We start from the raw sequence: 14,555 nt of genomic DNA on the forward strand, positions 1-14,555 counted from the left end.
CCCTGCTACTGCCCATGTGCGCTTCTTCAGAGCGCCCTCCCCGCTGCCACCTGCGCTCCCTCAGGGCACCCCCCTGCTCTGCTGTTGCCCACGTGCGCACTTCCGCAGATCCCCCCCCGCTGCTGCCCACATGCGCACTTCCGCAGATCCCCCCCCGCTGCTGCCCATGTGCGCACTTCCGCAGAGCCCCCCCCGCTGCTGCCCATGTGCGCTTCTTGAGAGCGCCCCTCCCCCCCTGCTGCCACCTGCGCTCCCTCAGGGCACCCCCCTGCTCCACTGCTGCCTACGTACGCACTTCTTCAGAGTCCCCCCCCACTGCTGCCCATGCGTGCACCCTCAGAGCGCCCCTCCCTCCCGCTCTGCCACCACCTGTGCTTCCTGCTCCCTTAGGACACAAGCCAGCTCCACTGCCACCCACAGACACACCCTTAGGGTGCCCCCCTGCTCTGCTGTTGCCTGCCCCTTGGATAGGGCATTGCACAGACAGGAGCTAGTTCCAACATGGGCCAGCTTATGGTGAGAGGCGGGCTCTCTGTGCCCAGGCCTACCTGGCCCCTGCCCTTGGGCTCTACTGTCTAGCGCCCCCCCTGCCCCTGGTACACTGGCTGGTGTGCGATCCCAGCTGTCAGCATGGCGCTGTATGTTGCACCAACTTGTTTCTTGCTTATATGTTTTGCAGCTGGCTAAGAACATTGGCAATTCTGGTTTTAACAACATTCTGGAAGCCAACCTCCCCAGCTGTTTGCTGAAGCCCACAGCCAGCAGTGATATGTAAGTCGTTTCTCAGGAGCCTGGAGCCAAGACAAACGTCTCTGGGTAGGGCTTTGGGGTATTAGCTGTGGACCTCCGGGGTGCTTAGCCTATCTCCTGCACCTATTTTCACCCTCCCAATTTTCTTGGAACAGATGCCTGGGTTCCTCCGGGGTGGAAGGGTCACAGTGCACCCCTATCCATGCCCCTCTCCTCAGCAACGCTCAGTCATGGAAATGGGGGAGCCAGCCAGCATTACTTTCTGGAGGATTACCCAGACTTCTCTGGGCATTTAACAAGGACAGACACAGCAGAGAGGCAGTTCAAGCAGGCGGGATGTGACTGACTTCAGGGCTGAGATTTCCAAAGCTGCCTGGGGCATGGGTGCCCAGTTCCCTTTAATGTTACTGGTAGATTTCCCTGGGTGTCAATGAGAGCAGTTAGACCAATGCTGAATGCATTGGAAAACACTCCTCCACATGGGAAGGTGTCATGGGGAGGGGCATACCCTCTGGTGCCAACTCTTCAGTAATGCCCTTCACATCGATTACATTTAGATCAGACTATGGGCCCAGCCCCGCATTGCCTCAGGGCACAGTAGGTCGTGCGCCCCAGGGCATGGTGAGCGGTGGATGCTACTGAGTTGGAATGGCAGCATTTTACAGCCACTGTACACAGGTGCAGCCCAAAGGGGGATCAGGTCCAGTGTGAGTGAGGGCAGAAATCCAATAAAGGGAGTAGAAACACACAGTAGAAATAACAAGGTGAGATTCATTTTGGAAAAATACAAGACTGTACTTCTAGGGAGAAATAATACCAAATAAGCCCACAGCAGGTGGGAACAGGAACAGCTGCTGGAGAGCTAGCAGGGAGAGCAGTCAGCAAATTCCACTGTGCTTCCAACGCACTGAGATGCCCCAAGGGAATCTGGGCTGTCTGGATAAAGATGTCTGTGATGGGAACCCCGGGGTACAACCTGGAACTGTGGGACCACTGTGCCCCCTTAACTGACTAATCTGGGTTGTCTCTCACAATGCTTTATTGGTGACAAGCAGCAAACCCCTCCAGGGGCTGTCACTCAGTACAACTGCATGTGGAGTCCCACAGCCAGCTAGATTGCATGAATGTTCCCAGAGCCACTCACGAATCACATAGACAAAGGCAGCAGCCAGATTCCCTCAGCTCCTAGCCTAGTAGCTCAGGAATATACCGTCTTGCACTGCTCAAGACCCTTTCTTGAGCAATGGAAATTTATTAATTGGTTCACCACTTCATCAATGGGAAGTGGATATACACCAGCCTTTGTAAACCTGAGCACATTTACCAAACACTTTGGGCAAACTCACTGGTAAAGATAAACAGTTAAACAAATGTATCGACTATAAAAGATAGATTGTAAGTGATTATAAGTGATAGGCAAAAAGTCAGAGTGGTTACCAAAGGAAAATAAAATATAAACACTCAGCCTCAACCTTAACTCTTATCACACTAGATCAAGCAATGTTCTCACCCCCACTGGATCTTACAGTTCTTAATATACAGGTTTGTCCCTTAAACCTGTGCCAGTCTCCTCTTTTGAAATCTCCTGTCTTCTGAGTATCCTTGTTGCTTGCAGCATAGGTGAGGGGAGGAGAAAAGGTGAAGCATGGGGCCACTGTGTTCTGTTTTATAACCTTAGTCCGTGGAGGACACAAGTCCAGGCATGTCTGGTGGGCATTGCTGAGTCACCAGGCAAGGTTGAGCAATTCCCCTGGTGTGGCCTTGTGCAAGTGAGTCATTGTATTGTAGCTCCCTTGCTGGACAATGTCTGTTGATGGTTGTTTGACACCTGTTTGGGCATTGGTTATCCCCCTGGTTATTGTCTTTGGGAAGCTAGTATCTGGGTGCTTCCCAAACCCACAGCATATTTAAGTGACAGCCATGCAACACAATTCTCATAATTTTATATGCATTAAAGATACTCACATTTAGATGGAACAGTGGGTTTCAGCAGATCATAACCTTTCCCATGATACCTTACATGGCCTGCTTTATATGCAATATCACAATTATAGATAAATGACGAATACGGGGGTTACAGGGTGCTCCCCTGGGGTGTAGAGTGTCATAGTGTCAATCACAGACCAGGGAGATGACTGCACTGGCACCTCTTGAGATCCCCTGGACATTGAAGTCAAGGCTGGTAGTCTCCTTCTAAGCTCTGCTCTAGCTCAACCACAAGTTCTGGGCTGGATCTGGGAATCCTTGGATGGGTTCTCTGTCCCGTATTTGCAGGAGGTCAGACTAGATGATACTAATGGGCCCTCTGGCCTTAATATCTATGAATCCCTAAACACTGCATCCAGCTCTGGGCATTGCCCTGTCAGAAAGATATAGACAAAGGCCTGAGAGCAAAGGAACCAGCCATGAAGTGAGAGGCTCTGCTTTATAAGGAAAGAATAGAGAGCTCAATCTGCAGAATGTGGCTAAAGCAAGACTGTCTGGGGGGCACACACAACTAGGCGTGGGGTGGTCTAAGTGTGATCTGTGGGGCTAGAACCTGGGGAAATGGGAGGAAACTGAGAGAGAGAAAAGAGAGGCTGCATCACAGGAAGTGCTCCCTGGTGGTGAGCTATATGAGGTGATGCAAGCGCTTCCCAGGGGACAGGGCAAGAATCCCATGACTTGGATATTTAAAATTAGATGGGACAAAATGCTAGAAAACAAACCCTGGGGAACAATCCTGCCCTGGCCAGGGACAGGCTGGAAGGGCCAGCAGGTGTCTCCATTGCTAGCTTCCACCATTCTGTGACCCGCAGTGTTTGCCACTGCGGAAAGCCCCTGAAACCCATCTGTTCAGAGGGCAGCAGCAGGGGCTGATATACTCTTGTGCACCATGCTGGTGTTCTGCTCCCCCCTCAACTCCTGCCCTGCCCATCCCTCACCTCAAAGCACCATGCCTTACTGTAGCACATTGCAATCCATTCGGAGAAATCTACAGAGTGCTCCCGAGGTGGGGCAGCATTGCTAACCTGACACATCAAAATCATGTGTCAAGCCCAGATATCATGAGATGATAACATTTGATAAGAACATAAGAGTGGCCATACTGGGTCAGACCAAAGGTCCATCAAGCCGAGTATCCTGTCTTCCGACAGTGGCCAATGCCAGGTGCCGCAGAGGGAATTAACAGAACAGGTCATCATCAAGTGATCCATCCCTTGTTGCCCATTCCCAGCTTCTGGCAAACAGAGGCTAGGGACACCATCCCTGCCCATCCTGGTTGATAGCCATTGATGGACCTATCCTGTATGAATTTATCTAGTTCTTTTTTTGAACCCTGTTATAGTCTTGGCCTTCACAACATCCGCTGGCAAAGAGTTCCACAGGTTGACTGCGTTGTGTGAAGAAATACTTCCTTTTGTTTGTTTTAAACCTGCTGTCTGTTAATTTCATTGGGTTACCCCTAGTTCTTGTGTTATGAGAAGGAGTAAATAACACTGCCTTATTTACTTTCTTCATACCAATCATGATGATGGCCTTTCCCTTCTGATTTGTGGACCTTTCACTTACATGTGGGACATGGCTTCCAGTGGCCAGAAACTGACTTTTGAAGGATAGAAACTGAGATTCTCACATAATCACCTGACTTCAGCAGCTGTAGTTTAAGACAGCACCAAATATCTCAAGAGTTGACAGTGCTTGTGGAGCAGGATCTGGGGAGTGTTGCAGGAGGATAGGGGGCCAGGCAAGAGGAAAGGAGGGGCAGAGGTAAGAAGGAACCAGCAGCAGGAGAGGAGGGGAAGCACCGCCTCTCTGATGGCTGCCTCAAGCCTCGAGCCTATGCCTGCCTTGCCCAGGAGTGGAGCAGGAGCAATCGTGCTCCAGGGCCTGCGCATTCCTGTGTGAATTCTAACTCTCTTCCCATGCTGGCACCACCCCAGGGCCCTTCGGAAAGATTTCATCATCTCCAAGTATGTCAAGAGGAAATACGCCAAGAGAAGCTCTAGGAGCCCAGCTGCCCAGCGCCAGGAGCTACAGGAAGCCATCAGGTGGAGGGACTTATTTGCATTGCTCCAGGCCTATGCCGAAAAGGTGGATTTAAGTGAGCCTGTTCTGGAGCCTGTACAGGTGAGGATGCCCCTGCGCTGGGTGCCCCAAGAGACAGTGTAGATGGAAAGGAGCAGCCCAGGCAGGGACAGTGCAGACTGGGGCAGTGGGACCATGTCACTGACCGGAGGGGACAGGCATGGGGCACAGTGCTGAGGCACCAGGTCTGCGGTTAAGGGGCTGACATGCAGGCATGGGGTAAGGAGCCCCACACCTCTGGTAGGAGCCAGGGTCACAAAGAGGTCTGGATTCTCTGTCTCCAGTGCCTGCGGCTACACGGCCCCAGTTTTTCTTACCTTAGGTCAGAGGTTTCCTCTCTTTCTTCTTGCTCCTGCTGCTTTTCGCACCTGTGTTGGCTTTCCAGAGGCAGTGCTCCCATCTGGCCCTGTCAGGAAGCACAGGCTCTTGGTAGATGTGCAATTTCTTTACCATCTGTTTTTCTTCCTTTTCTGCCTCCTGAAGCAGCTATGATTGACTATTCTTCCCCAGGAGGTGGGGAAGTGGGAAGCAGCCATTCAGATGGGGATTTCCCCCAGGCCATCTAAAATGTCTTAAGGCTGCAGCTTTTGTCATCGTGAGACTGGCTTCAGCAGGGACCAGAATCCCATGACTGTGATAAATTTGGGAGAGTTGGCCACCCTGGCTGTACTATTAGTGCATGAAAGCACTGTGCTTTGTTTCAGGCGAGGTTGCGTTGCAGATAGCATCCCTTGGCACGCCCATCTCCTCCTGAGAGTCTGGCTCCAAACCTGAGCGGATGGGGTGGTGAGAGCAGAGGGCTGCTGGCTTTGAGGTGGTGAGAGCTTTGGAAAGCAGAGGCAGAGCTAGGGTTGGGGATGATTCTCCGGCGTGTGTGGTTGTGCTAGTGGGGAGGCGGCGGCTCTGGGCTGAGCAGATGGAAGGTTCCGTTGGATGGCTTCACTTTGCATTTCCGTCATCTTTAGATTTTCTCTAGAGTAACTTTAACTGATCCTCAGTGCAGCGTTTTGACATATCATTTTCCTGGTCTCTGGAGACTTGGATAGGGTCTCCAACCTGGTGACTGTGCCTTTCAAGGTGGGCAGGCCCTTTGTCAAAGCACCCAGCAAGCTCAGAGCTTGTTCTCAGCACTTTCAGCAAGTTCCTGGTATTCACCAAAAAGCTCTTTGAAAAGCTGTTCTACTGGCTCATACTCTGCTCCTGAATCAGCACAGCAGCCCGACAGGTGTCCTGCCAGGGTGGATAAAAACCAATGATGTACAAAAAAAAATCAGACTTTTTAGGTTTAAAATTGAATTTTTTTATTTTGTTGTTTCAATTATTATAACTTTTTCTTTTCCAATGAAATCTGAATTTAATACAAAATATGTTAAGGCCTAAACTTATTATAATCTCTTCTTAAAAAATTGAAATAAAAAATAAATGTGCTGATTCCATGAGCCGCTGCTTTTCTATATCAAGAAAAAATCAGGGGACAAACATCGAACTTTGGAGGTCAAGATTTATGCACAAGGCACGATAGGTCGTGTTGTGGTGAGGGCCTGATCTTGTGGGGGCCCAGGGCTGTGCTTCTGGGTTTAAGAGACAGGTGCTTGGACCCAGCCTGTGATTCCAGGAGACACCATCATATATCTCACCAGAATCATCCACTGAACCACCTAGGGGGTCTCATACTCCTGTTTTACAGCTTCTCCCTCCCTGAGCTCCGATTGGTTCAGTTCTCAGATTATGAATATTTACAACTCCACCCACCAGGGAAACTTACTAAGGGAAAATATTCAACTGAGTGCAGCCTCTTGGGTTGACTTTAACACCTGGGAACTGAAGGGAAAAGCCTGCCATGGCTTCAGCTCCTTTTAAAAAAAAACCCATCTGGGAATATTTTCAAGACATTCCTTTACCTCTGGGTAAAAAGGGAACAGGAGTCAAATGTAAACAGCACAACAAGGAAACGCAAGGCGTGGTTGTCAAAAGGAAACAACATTTAAAAAGTGCCCCTCAGAAGGCAATGCCTTTGAAGATGATGTGGACTTGTCTGACCAATCTGAATCAACTGGTTAGTAAACTTATTTTTGCACCATTCTTACAGACTGCCTGCCATGTTTTACTATGCTAGTAAATGATTACTTAGATTATTGTCATACATTTGTGTTTTGAGTGGATTAATTGCTTATGAATTTCAATATATTTGTGTTCAGAATATAATTGGTATGTTAGTTTGTTGTGGGAGTATTTATCAATCACAGTTTTTCTGTTACTGCTGGACTTCTGAAGTGATCTTTTATGGCTCAGTATAATCAAGCATCCTAGGTGAAGTTTACCTGTTTAAAAGTAAAGTTTTCTTAGGCATTTATGAATTTTGACATTTAAATTTTTTTCTAAGCTGTTTGGTATGTTGCTAAAGGTAAAAGTTCAAATAGATTTAGATAATTCTTATGATTTATTAATTATTTTCCCTATGAAAATGGGTTTAGAATAAATTATATCATTTAAACTGAGGCACAAACAGCTTCAGTAGGAGGAATCTTTCATTTACAATCCCTTTTTTTAAAAAAAGACAGTGCACTGAGTAAAGATGAGTGAGTGACTTTTTGACCCTTTTGTTTCAGGGCCCAGCTTAGACAGGAGGGGTTATAAATGTCCATCATTTGCAAGGTCTACAACTTTAGAGTCATCTGCTGGTACCATCGGCAGGGCTACAATTAAACATATGTCAGACAGCATTAAAAAAAAAAGACTTCATCCTCCTGTAAAACCATGGCTGCATTTGTCATCAGGACCAGCATATTCCAGCAAAGCTCCATAGACGAAAAGGTTGCTCAGTTCATTTATGCAATAAATTTTTCCTTTTTTCTTGTTCAGAACAAACATTGCATTGACATGATTTAATCATTACAACCAGGCTGTGCTCCACTTGGCAGAGCAGACATTGCAGGAAGAGTGCTGGATACAATGTCTGAGAAGGAAATCGAACTGTGTGCCAAAAACATTGATGGGAAATTTGTTAATCTGAGTCTTGATGAGCAGTGTACAAAATGATCCAGTAATATGTGCTTGTGTGGCAACATACAATAAGGTTGTCTCTCTCACAGAAACAATTGATACATCAGGAAATGCATTTACAGCAAAATACTTAAGAAGTAGCAATACAAGGTGTAACAAACTGAAGAAAAATTCAAGTGTGTAGCTTTGTCACAGACAGTGCTGCAAATATAGCTGTGACCATGGTCACTGAAGGGACTATACTGAGAATACTCAACCAGAGCAAACTGCAAAGAATAAGGTAGACAATCCCCCAAACTGGTGGTTTATTCTTATAATTAGATTCACTAAGCCAGTAACAAAACAGCTTCTGTAATACCTTACTGGTTACTAAGAAGCCAAAATACGGTTCCCTTTAAACAATCCAGCCTTTGGCTCTCACCCAGACAGCCAAATCTATACAGTGAGGGTAATTTAAGTCGTTATTCACCATATATAAAGTTCTACCAATCACAAGAGATTGGACACATTACCCACCAGGTCAATGAATATTTCAGATCTCACTCAAATACATATTTAGAGCCAGTTTTTATTAGCTAATCTAGGATTTATTACTAAAAAGAAAATAGAGTTACTTTAAAAGATAATTATACATACAGATATGAATAAAGTTCTTAGGACAGTTTCACAGCAGAGATGGTGAGGCTGCTGATTTGTAGAAATGAGGGGTGTCAAGCGATTACAAAAATTCATTGCGATTAATAGCACAATTTAAAAGATTAATTGTGAGATTAATCACACTGTTAAACAATACTAGAATACCATTTATTTAAATATTTTTGGATGTTTTCTACATTTTCAAATATATTAATTTCAGTTACAACACAGAATACAAACTGTACAATGCTCACTTTATACTTACTTTTTATTACAAATATTAATAACAAACAAAACAAAAGAAATAGTATTTTTCAATTCACCTCATACAAGTACTGTATGCAATCTCTTTATCATGAGAGTTGAACTTACAAATGTAGAATTATGTACAAAAAATAACTGCATTCAAAAATAAAACAATATAAAACTTTAGAGCCTACAAGTCCACGCAGTCCTACTTTTTGTTCAGCCAGTCACTCAGACAAACAAGTTTGTTTACATTTGCAGGCGATAATGCTGCTCGCTTCTTGTTTACAATATCACCTGAAAGTGAGAACACATGTTTGCATGGCACTATTGTAGCCGGCATTGGAAGATATTTACATGCCAAACGTGCTAAAGATTCATATGACCCTTCATCTTCAACCACCATTCCAGAGGACATGCGTCCATGCTGATGACGGGTTCTGCTCGATAATGATCCAAAGCAGTGCAGACTGACGCATGTTCATTTTCATCATCTCAGTCAGATGCCACCAGCAAAAGGCTGATTTTATTTTTTGATGGTTCAGGTTCTGTAGTTTCCGCATCGGAGTTTTGCTCTTTTAAGACTTCTGAAAACATGCTCCACACTGGTCCCTCTCAGATTTTGGAAGGCACTTCAGATTCTTAAACCTTGGGTCGAGTGCTGTAGCTATCTTTAGAAATCTCACATTGGTACCTTTTTTGCATTTTGTCAAATCTTCAGTGAAAGTGTTCTTAAAACGAACAACATGTGCTGGGTCATCATCCTAGACTGCTATAATATGAAATGCATGACAGAATGTGGGTAAAACAGAGCAGGAAACATAGTATTCTCCCTCAAATTCAATCAAAATTTAATTGTCGCATTATTTTTTTAATGAGCATCATCAGCATGGAAGCATGTCCTCTGGAATGGTAGCCAAAGCATGAAGGGACATATGAATGTTTAGCATATCTGACACGTAAATACCTTGCAACACTGGCTACAAAAGTGCCATGCGAACACCTGTTCTCACATTCAAGTGACATTGTAAACAAGAAGCGAGCAGCATTACCACCTGAAAATGTAAACAAACTTGTTTGTCTTAGCAATTGGCTGAATAAGAAGTAGGACTGAGTGGACTTGTAGGCTCTCAAGTTTTACATTGTTTTGTTTTTGAGTGCTGTTATATAAAATAAATTTCACTTTCACAATAAAGAGATTGCATTATGGTACTTGTATGAGGTGAATTGAAAAATATTGTTTCTTTTGTTTATCATTTTTACAGTGCAAATATTTTTAATAAAAATAATAATATAAAGTGAGCACTGTACACTTTGTATTCTGTGTTGTAATTGAAATCAATATACTTGAAATGGAGAAAAATATCCAAAAATAGTTAATAAATTTCAATTGATATTCTATTGTTTAACAGTGCGATTAAAACTGCAATTAATCACAATTAATTTTTTTAATTATGATTAGTTTTTTTGAGTTAATCACGTGAGTTAACTGCGATTAATCAATAGCCCTAATAGAAATTAATTTAAAAAGATATAGTACAATAGGCAGCCCATGTGCAGAGTTTGTTCAAATCTCCATGAGAATGGCAGGGCTAATCCAGAATAGTCATAGAGACCTCAGTCTTGCAACTTCAACTTCCCCTGACCAAGTTTAAGCAGATCTGAGATGGTAAGGATCAGGCCCGAAAATTCCTTTAGAGCTGAAGTGCAGCTGATAAGCCTCTTGGCAGCAAGTAGTCACAGCAGCCATTCCTTAGGTGAAGAATAGGTAATGTACATTGCTGCTTTGAAGTAATACTCCATTTCCTAGGCATATACCAGTAACTAGTTGCATTGATTAGCATAAGGCAATTAACCATTCAAACGGTTTATAGGTAGTTTACTACAAACTTCAAAGAGAAATAAAGACAATTATATTATTAAACCACAAGTTTCATCTAAATTTTAATATCCCCTTTTGATCACTGAATCAATATAATATAGTAATGAAACATTACAGACAGGAACCAATGTTTAGCATCTACAAGCTAATTAGATCACAGTGTTGAACTTCTAACAAGGCATAGGTAAACACAGACAAATACAATTAGTATCTACTTCTAATTCTCTAACAATACAGACCTACATTTCAAGACCTCTAGTCTATAGTCAGTACAGAGGACCTCTAGTCCTCTATACTGTGAAAAGGGATCTGTGGGTCATAGTGGACCACAAGCTAAATGAAAAGGAATACTTGTGGCACCTTAGAGACTAACAAATTTATTAGAGCATAAGCTTTCGTGAGCTACAACTCACTTCATCGGATGCATTTGGTGGAAAAAACAGAGGAGAGATTTATATACACACACACACACAGAGAACATGAAACAATGGGTTTATCATACACACTGGAAGGAGAGTGATCACTTAAGATAAGCCATCACCAGCAGCAGGGGGGGGAAGGAGGAAAACCTTTCATGGTGACAAGCAAGGTAGGCTAATTCCAGCAGTTAACAAGAATATCAGAGGAACAGTGGGGGATGGGGTGGGAGGGAGAAATACCATGGGGAAATAGTTTTACTTTGTGTAATGACTCATCCATTCCCAGTCTCTATTCAAGCCTAAGTTAATTGTATCCAGTTTGCAAATTAATTCCAATTCAGCAGTCTCTCGTTGGAGTCTGTTTCTGAAGCTTTTTTGTTGAAGTATAGCCACTCTTAGGTCTGTGATCGAGTGACCAGAGAGATTGAAGTGTTCTCCAACTGGTTTTTGAATGTTATAATTCTTGACGTCTGATTTGTGTCCATTCATTCTTTTACGTAGAGACTGTCCAGTTTGGCCAATGTACATGGCAGAGGGGCATTGCTGGCACATGATGGCATATATCACATTGGTAGATGTGCAGGTGAACGAGCCTCTGATAGTGTGGCTGATGTGATTAGGCCCTATGATGGTATCCCCTGAATAGATATGTGGACAGAGTTGGCAACGGGCTTTGTTGCAAGGATAGGTTCCTGGGTTAGTGGTTGTATTGTGTGGTGTGTGGTTGCTGGTGACTATTTGCTTCAGATTGGGGGGCTGTCTGTAAGCAAGGACTGGTCTGTGTCCCAAGATCTGTGAGAGTGATGGGTCGTCCTTCAGGATAGGTTGTAGATCCTTGATGATGCGTTGGAGAGGTTTTAGTTGGGGGCTGAAGGTGATGGCTAGTGGCGTTCTGTTGTTTTCTTTGTTGGGCCTGTCCTGTAGTAGGTGACTTCTGGGTACTCTTCTGGCTCTGTCAATCTGTTTCTTCACTTCAGCAGGTGGGTATTGTAGTTGTAGGAATGCATGATAGAGATCTTGTAGGTGTTTGTCTCTGTCTGAGGGGTTGGAGCAAATGCGGTTATATCGTAGCGCTTGGCTGTAGACAGTGAATCGAGTGGTATGATCTGGATGAAAGCTAGAGGCATGTAGGTAGGAATAGCGGTCAGTAGGTTTCCGATATAGGGTGGTGTTTATGTGACCATCGCTTATTAGCACCGTAGTGTCCAGGAAGTGGATCTCTTGTGAGGACTGATCCAGGCTGAGGTTGATGGTGGGATGGAAATTGTTGAAATCATGGTGGAATTCCTCAAGACCTTCTTTTCCATGGGTCCAGATGATGAAGATGTCATCAATGTAGCGCAAGTAGAGAAGGGGCATTAGGGGACGAGAGCTGAGGAAGCGTTGTTCTAAGTCAGCCATAAAAATGTTGGCATACTGTGGGGCCATGCGGGTACCCATCGCAGTGCCGCTGATTTGAAGGTATACATTGTCCCCAAATGTGAAATAGTTATGGGTCAGGACAAAGTCACAAAGTTCAGCCACCAGGTTAGCCGTGACAGTATCGGGGATACTGTTCCTGACGGCTTGTAGTCCATCTTTGTGTGGAATGTTGGTGTAGAAGGCTTCTACATCCATAGTGGCTAGGATGGTGTTTTTAGGAAGATCACCAATGGACTGTAGTTTCCTCAAGAAGTCAGTGGTGTCTCAAAGATAGCTGGGAGTGCTGGTAACGAAGGGCCTGAGGAGGGAGTCTACATAGCCAGACAATCCTGCTGTCAGGGTGCCAATGCCTGAGATGATGGGGCGTCCAGGATTTCCAGGTTTATGGATCTTGGGTAGCAGATAGAATACCCCAGGTCGGAGCTCCAGGGGTGTGTCTGTGCGGATTTGTTCTTGTGCTTTTTCAGGAAGTTTCTTGAGCAAATGCTGTAGTTTCTTTTGGTAACTCTCAGTGGGATCAGAGGGTAATGGCTTGTAGAAAGTGGTGTTGGAGAGCTGCCTAGTAGCCTCTTGTTCATACTCCGACCTATTCATGATGACGACAGCACCTCCTTTGTCAGCCTTTTTGATTATGATGTCAGAGTTGTTTCTGAGGCTGTGGATGGCACTGTGTTCTGCATGGCTAAGGTTATGGGGTAAGCGATGCTGCTTTTCCACAATTTCAGCTCGTGCACGTCGCACAAGCTAAATATGAGTCAACAGTGTAACGCTGTTGCAAAAAAAGCAAACATCCTTCTGGGATGTATTAGCAGGAGTGTTGTAAGCAAGACACGAGAAGTAATTCTTCTGCTCTACTCCGCGCTGATTAGGATACTAGAGTATTGTGTCCAGTTCTGGGTGCCATATTTCAGGAAGGATGTGGATAAACTGGAGAGAGTCCAGAGAAGAGCAACAAAAATGATTAAAGGTCTAGAAAACATGAGCTATAAGGGAAGATTGAAAAAATTGGGTTTGTTTAGTCTGGAAAAGAGAAGACTGAGAGGGGACATGATCACAGTTTTCAAGTATTTAAAAGGTTGTTACAAGGAAAAGGAAGAAAAATTGTTCTTCTTAACTTCTGAGGTTAGGACAAGAAGCAAAGGGCTTGAACTGCAGCAAGGGAGGTTTAGGTTGGACATTAGGAAAAACTTCCTGTCAGGGTGGTTAAGCACTGGAATAAATTGCTTAAGGAAGTTGTAGAATCTCCATTATTGGAGATTTTTAGGAGCAGGTTAGACAAACACCTGTCAGGAATGGTCTAGATAATACTTAGTCCTGCCACGAGTGCAGGGGCCTGGACTAGATGACCCTTGAATTCCCTTCCAGTTCTATGATTTTATGATTCTATTTAACATGGCTTTGCTAACTATCTATAAGGAATGGCCCTATTTACCATTTCAGTATTCTTCTAATATGTCCTTAAAGGTTTCTTTTACTTCAGCCAGCCAGCTGGTTGCTTAACCCTCACTGGCTCAGTGTCACAATAGCTAAAATGAGAAGAAATCTAAAAGAAAATAATGAATTATAGAATCATAGAAAATTAGGGTTGGAAGAGATCTCAGGAGGTCATCTCAAAGTAGGACCAACCCCAACTAAATCGTCCCAGCCAGGGCTTTGTCCACCTGGGCCTTAAAAACCTCTAAGGATGGAGATTCCACCACCTCCCTAGGTAACCCATTCCAGTGCTTCACCCCCTCCTAGTGGAATAGTTTTTCCTAATATCCAACCTAGACCTCCACCACTGCAACTTGAGACCATTGCTCCTTGTTCTGTCATCAGCCACTACTGAGAACAGCCTAGCTCCATCCTCTTTGTTACCTTCTTCTGGCAATTGAAGGCTGATATCAAATCCCCCGTCACTCTTCTCTTCTGCAGACTAAACAAGCCCAGTTCCCTCAGCCTCTCCTTGTAAGTCATGTACCCCAGCTCCCTAATCATTTTTGTTGTCCTCTGCTGGACTCTCTCCAATTTGTCCACATCCTTTCTTTAGTGGGGGCCCAAAACTGGATGAAATACTCCAGATGTGGCCTCACTAGTGCTGAATAGAGGGGAATAATCCCTTCCCTGGCAATGCTCCTACTAATGCAGCC

General features: G+C 44.6%; 1 protein-coding gene across 3 annotated transcripts in view; it reads left to right on the forward strand.

Annotated features, from left to right (window-relative positions):
* Positions 1 to 14,555, forward strand: part of LOC119842208 (arf-GAP with SH3 domain, ANK repeat and PH domain-containing protein 2-like) — a 119,769-nt gene that overhangs the window by 63,814 nt on the left and 41,400 nt on the right. For all 3 annotated transcript variants that reach the window (XM_043496136.1, XM_043496134.1, XM_038370105.2), the window contains 2 exons: positions 680 to 771; positions 4,674 to 4,860. In XM_043496136.1, coding sequence (XP_043352071.1) covers positions 680 to 771; positions 4,674 to 4,860 — 279 coding nt within the window. The remainder of the gene's footprint in view (positions 1 to 679; positions 772 to 4,673; positions 4,861 to 14,555) is intronic.

This window comes from Dermochelys coriacea, chromosome 13 (genome assembly GCF_009764565.3).
Source record: "Dermochelys coriacea isolate rDerCor1 chromosome 13, rDerCor1.pri.v4, whole genome shotgun sequence".
Classification (NCBI taxonomy): Eukaryota; Metazoa; Chordata; order Testudines; family Dermochelyidae; genus Dermochelys; species Dermochelys coriacea.